At 44.0% G+C, this 5,652-nt stretch overlaps 1 protein-coding gene across 1 annotated transcript in view; it reads right to left on the reverse strand.

Moving 5' to 3' along the window:
• LOC103582156 (clusterin-like protein 1) overlaps positions 1-5,652 on the reverse strand; it is a gene marked incomplete at both ends in the record, with an annotated part of 11,780 nt that overhangs the window by 2,201 nt on the left and 3,927 nt on the right. Inside the window, one exon of the mRNA XM_008563828.1 lies at positions 4,640-5,072. Within this exon, the coding sequence (XP_008562050.1) occupies positions 4,640-5,072 (433 nt within the window). The remainder of the gene's footprint in view (positions 1-4,639; positions 5,073-5,652) is intronic.

The raw sequence follows: 5,652 nt of genomic DNA on the forward strand, positions 1-5,652 counted from the left end.
CGGTCTGTATGTGGGATCCGAACCCTCGGGCGGGAGCGCCACTGCGCTTCCCAAGCGGCGCACTTATCCAGTGCACCACTGGGCCGGCCCTGGTGACTCTTCTTGTGTGAATGCACTCCAAGGGCTGGTGGACCATCTGCGTGGTGGTTGCAGCATCTAGCCACTTTTGCAGCAGCCATGGTTATTGTGGTGGCTGTGGTGGGCCACCCACATGGAGGTGCTGTTTTTGGCATGCTCCTTGGCACTGGTGGTATGCCTGGTTGTGGGGTGTGTTTGGTCCCCTTCTTCATGCCTCGGGTCCCTGGCTGGGCCCTGAAGCTCTGGCATGATGTGCCTGGTTGTGGGAGAGAGGTCCGGTTCCCTTCTCCATGCCCTGGGTCCCTGGGCGGCTCCCGAGGCACTGGTACAGTTTGCCTGGAAGTGGTAGTGGGGTCCGGTCCCCAGATCCAAGCCTCCAGTTCCCAGGCAGGCCCTGAGGTGCTGGTGGTGTGCTGGGCTGGAACTAATTTTTTGTCCTTTGCTTCTAACATGGGGAATTTCCTATGGGAAACAGTACTTGAGATGTGTGGTTGTTTAAATTGCTGCTTTGCTGCTGTTTCCCTAGGGAAGGCCTTTTGTGCAGCTCAGGGTTTAATGGTTGACCTTATAGGTACTTCTGGCTCTCCAGAGACCCAGTGCATCTGGGTTGTGTAGAAACTGATCTGGGCCTGAGTTTCTTCATCAAACTGCACCCCACGCAATTTTGCATTCCTGACCAGTCTCCTCTGAGTGGTTCTATGCTGATTGGGGGCAGATCAGCTGTCCTTACTGTGTCCCAGTGTTCCCCTGGTGGGCCCATCTCCCCTACCGCCCGTGCTGCAAACACTTCCCATCGGATGGGCCCTGTGTGATGACTCACCGGTCTCTGAATGGCTCCTTTCTTTCAGTTGTTCTGGCTCCTCGCTCCTGTGTGGGTCCACATGAACCCTATTAGTGGTCTTGCTGTCCCAGGGGCTGCCAAGGCCCCTTCTCCCCTGCCACCTCCCAGTAACTCCATCTGAAGGGCACAGCTGCAGCTTCTGCTGGCTCCTGCTCCATGTGCTCAGCAGCTCCAGCCTTAAAGCAGCCACAGCCCGAAATGCGCAGAGCAGCCTTTTCTTTCTCTCATCGTGGTTTCTCCCGCCTTCATGAACTCCGTAGGTTTCTCCTCCTCTTCCCCTGAGCTCTAGCGGCCCCAGCTTGGCTGATGTTACATTTTTATAGTTGTAAATTGGTTGATTTGTGGGAGAGAGTGACCCCAGGGCCCGTCTATTCCACCATCTTGATCAGAACTCCCTATTGCTTTTTCTTGAAGTTCACTAATCTTATCTTTTGTAATATATTTAATCTGCCATTAATCCTATCCGCTGTATTTTTCAACTCAGGCATAACTTTCATCTTTGAGAGTTTGATTTTGGTTGTTAATGTCTATACTTGGAAGACTGTATCCCATAATATATGAAATAACTGTTTTAATGTATTTGGTAATTCTAGCATTTGTGTCAGTTTTGATTATTTTCCTCAATGTGAGTTGTGTTTTCCTGCAGATAATATTTGATTGAATGTCAGACATTGTGAATTTTACTTTTTTGAGTGCTGGATATTTTTGTATTTCTATAAACTTTTTTTGGGGGGGGCAGCTGACTGATACAGGAATCTGCACTTTGGAGTTATTAGCAACATGTTCTAACCAACTGAGCTAACTGTGCAGCCTGTTTTTCTATCACTCTTCTATACACACACACACACACACACACACACACACACCTCACCTTTTCTATAAATATTCTTCAGCTTTGTTCTGGGATACAGTTAAGTTACTTGGTCAGTTTGATCTTTTTGGGTTTTGCTTTTATGATTCATAAGTGGGTCTGAAGAAGTACTCACTCTTAGCTAATTATTCCCCATTATTGAGTCAAGACCTTCATAAGTACTTGTAGAGCTAGGGCTTGGTCTGGAGCTCACAGACTCCTTGAGCCCATTGTCCAGACTGGGTCACAAACCCTTCACACACAGGTCTGTGAGCTAGGTAACAGGAAAAAGGTCCTTGGAAAATAGGTGAAGAAATAATAGTCTTTATTTCTAGATGTGAGCTCTGCTGACCAGCAGTTCAGAACCTCTGCTTCACACACCAAAAAAGAACACAAGAATAGCAACAAGCTAAAAATTCATGGGCACGCATGTGTACTAACTCCACCCACACATAACTTGTTTAAAAAGAATGTGCTGCACCACCCCCAACCAGACCTGAGGCAAGGGGGCCATCCATAGGAAAATGTTGATGTAAAAGAGAAGTCTATACGACAGAAAGTTGGCAGTTCCCAACAGAGTGTTTGACATTAGGAGAAATTTATTGCTAATTTATAATATGACGATTTTCTTTTATATTAAGTCCTCAACATTTGAAATCAAAACATTTGATTTTGAGATCAGTCCATTGTTTAAAAACAATGAAGCATTGGTACATTGTAAGGGGTGTAGGGCGACCTTCTCGTCTGGTGACTAGAAAGTCATTTCCTCCCAGCTGCCTTTCTGACCCTCCTCCTCTCTGCCTCACGGAACCCCCTGTGAGGAGCTCCCCTGCAGAATCTATCCCTGATTTACGGAGCACTTGCTTTCTTATCTTCCCCGTGGACTCTGAGCCTCTTGAGGGAAGGAAGTTGGTCGCGCCATTTTAATCTTGTCATTCTTCTGTATTTTCTTCTGCCTTTTTACTTATGATAGGGTGATGTAATTGTCCACAAATCTGTCTGTCTTCCTTTTTCTGGACTGAGCTTCTAGAAGTCAGCGGCTGTGTCATAATCATTGTTTCATTCCCCACATCTAGATTAATACCTGGTATTAATGGGATCAGGGATGGCAAATTTTAGGTCCATGTGACACAATTCCCCATCTGGCACCCATAGCATAACCCGTCCCCTCACTCAGTCAGGCCATGACAGAACCTCAGAACCCTTCTGGGTGCTTCTGCCAGTGCTGTTCCTAGGATAATCATCTACTTCCCCACCGGCTTCTCTGTTTCCCTCCATAGGAAAATCAAGGCTGGTAAATACTCTGTAAGGCAGCATCAGACCCAGATCTCTCATTAAATATCAAGATATTTCAAATTTTTTTTTATTATTTTCTTTCTCCTTTTAATGGTGTTCATTATTCAGATTTATCTCTTTTTCTAATTGTGGCTCTTAGAACATTCATGACCAATAAGTCCTATCCATGAAGGTTGCCGGACACACAGTACTCAGTAAATATTGGCTGTTGTAATTGAGGCATGTATTGGTTTCTTATTGCTGCTATAATATGTCACCACAAATTTAGTGGCTAGAAACAACACAAATTCATTAACTTCCAGTCTTCTATATCCAAATGTATACACATGTGTAAGGTTATAATATGAAAGGGGACATCATTTTGTTCTTCTGAACATATTTTGAATATTATTCCAAGACAATTGATAACTATTTAAAAGGCCAGGCAAAAATTATTTGCTACCACTCCAGCATTGATATATTTACTCTACTGCCGTGATGCTTTTCTTGAATATTTGATGAATATGGAACCCCAGAGTGGAATACCAGACAAAACACCTGACTCACATGAAAAGTCCCCCAGACCCCCAAAGAGGACCCAACAATTCTAGTGATGGCAGCTTCTGTGCTCATGGAACAGTGGGACGGGAAGGGTGTAGTGCATTGTTTCCTGGCTTCAGCTTCTGAAGCATTGGAGGTAAGCCCTTCCTGTACAGAGGTCGGTTATGCAAGGTCATGGCAGTTTCAAAAATCTGATTCAGATGTTGCCAGCTACAGCTAATATAATTGGAAAATAGTCAGCTAGAAGAACCCATTTTATTTTTCTTCTCAGAGGGGAACAGCTTTTTATTTGGCCTAGTGGTCAATAAGAGATAAGTCCGAGGAAAGGCAGGTCCTACACTTGGCCCACATGGTAACTCTAATTTCTGAAACACGGTGTCCCAGCTACTCCATAGAAGCCCAGAGGAGATATCTCCTGCCTTAAAACATAAAACAGCTTTGTTTTTCCAACATGGAATATTAGGGGCATGACTAGTATTGGTAGAAGGAGATCCTTGTATAATTTCTATTTCTGTAGTTTTGGGTTTGTCTGAGCATTTTCTATGGTTTTATGCATAAGTTTTATGATTTAAGGAATTATAGGAGTGATTTAGAGGAGGTCGTGGAGGGCATTACATGTGACCTGGTTATACCTGAGACTAGGCTTCTTCACAAACTGGGAGTTAAGAATCCTAAACTGATTTTAAGAAAGTCCATGATTTCAAACAGAATAGAGCTGAGCATCTGCATGAGCTTTAACAAAGGAGGGAACTGTTTTTCTCCAAATTTTCACCAGATTAGCTTTTCTTTTTTCAGCTTTGAAAATTTGCTCTAAAAAGACAGAACAGCACTGGAGTTCCCAACAATAATGGAAAAGGGACAGTGTTTGGCAGACTTCAAAGCTCCTTTTAGGAGGCTCTGAAACGTCGATTCTCCATAAATTGACACTTCAAGAAACACCATACAATGATTCAGAGATGTCTACCATTTCCAAAGCTAAACAAGACTTGACTTTAGTGTAGACAGTGAAGTGAAAGTAATCTTTTAATACTTGCCTTTGTCTTGTTTTGGTAAGTCCTGTATTGCATTCAGCGTCTCAGTAATTGTTTCACTGACACTTTCATAAATAGAGTGACTGAAATTACAAAATAGCTGGAAGAAGTTGGGAATGTCCCAACTTTGCACCAGATCTGCTTTCATCATTGGCTCTTTGGATAAAGCTGGAAAAAAGTAAGGCTCAATTAAGTCTGTGTCTGACATGAAATATGATTGAAAAGCCTGGTCGAATTCTTGCTGCATCTGTTTGAAGACATGGAAACACCTGTTAAAGAGAGATCTCACGTCCACGGTCAGCTGGCTGAACACCTCCTCCAGTTGTGTCACTTGTGCATCTTCCTCGTTGACTTGTTCAATGACGGGGAGACCTTTCTCAGTCTCTTCGTGCAAAGGAAACAGAAATTGATGTAGCTTCCTAAAAAATTGTTCAATCTGTGGGGTGGGGTAGGGAGACCGAAATAGAAAAAAAAAATTATCGGGGCCGGCCCGGTGGCGCACCGGATAAGTGCGCCGCTTGGGAAGTGCGGCGGCGCTCCCGCCCGAGGGTTCGGATCCCACATACAGACCGGTTCCCGCTCACTGGCTGAACGAGGCGCGGGGGCAACACCGAGGGTTGCAATCCCCCGGTACGGGGGCAACACTGAGGGTTGCGATCCGTTGCCGGACACGGAAAAAGACAAAAGACAAAGAAAGAAAAAAAAAGAAAAAAAAAGAAAAAAAAAGAAAAAAAAAATTATCTTCTTTCTGGACCATTTCTTACTGCAAATTTTAAAGTCAACTTTAAATCAAGAACAATTCTGAACACGATAGGAAAAGGTGATTAACTTTAAGATAATTTATTAACACTCTGTACCTGGCTTTGGCTTTCAGCATGGAAATGGAATCTAAAATTTCTCCTGGTTTACATTTACCCATTGATGGCCTACAAAGGTTGTTTTCAATATTGTTGACAATCTACAGCCTGATGTACTGGCAGCAGTTGGAATGCTATGGTCTCTTGGGCACCATGGAG

The sequence above is a fragment of the Galeopterus variegatus genome, unplaced genomic scaffold (assembly GCF_000696425.1).
Source record: "Galeopterus variegatus unplaced genomic scaffold, G_variegatus-3.0.2 Scaffold15084, whole genome shotgun sequence".
Taxonomy (NCBI): domain Eukaryota; kingdom Metazoa; phylum Chordata; class Mammalia; order Dermoptera; family Cynocephalidae; genus Galeopterus; species Galeopterus variegatus.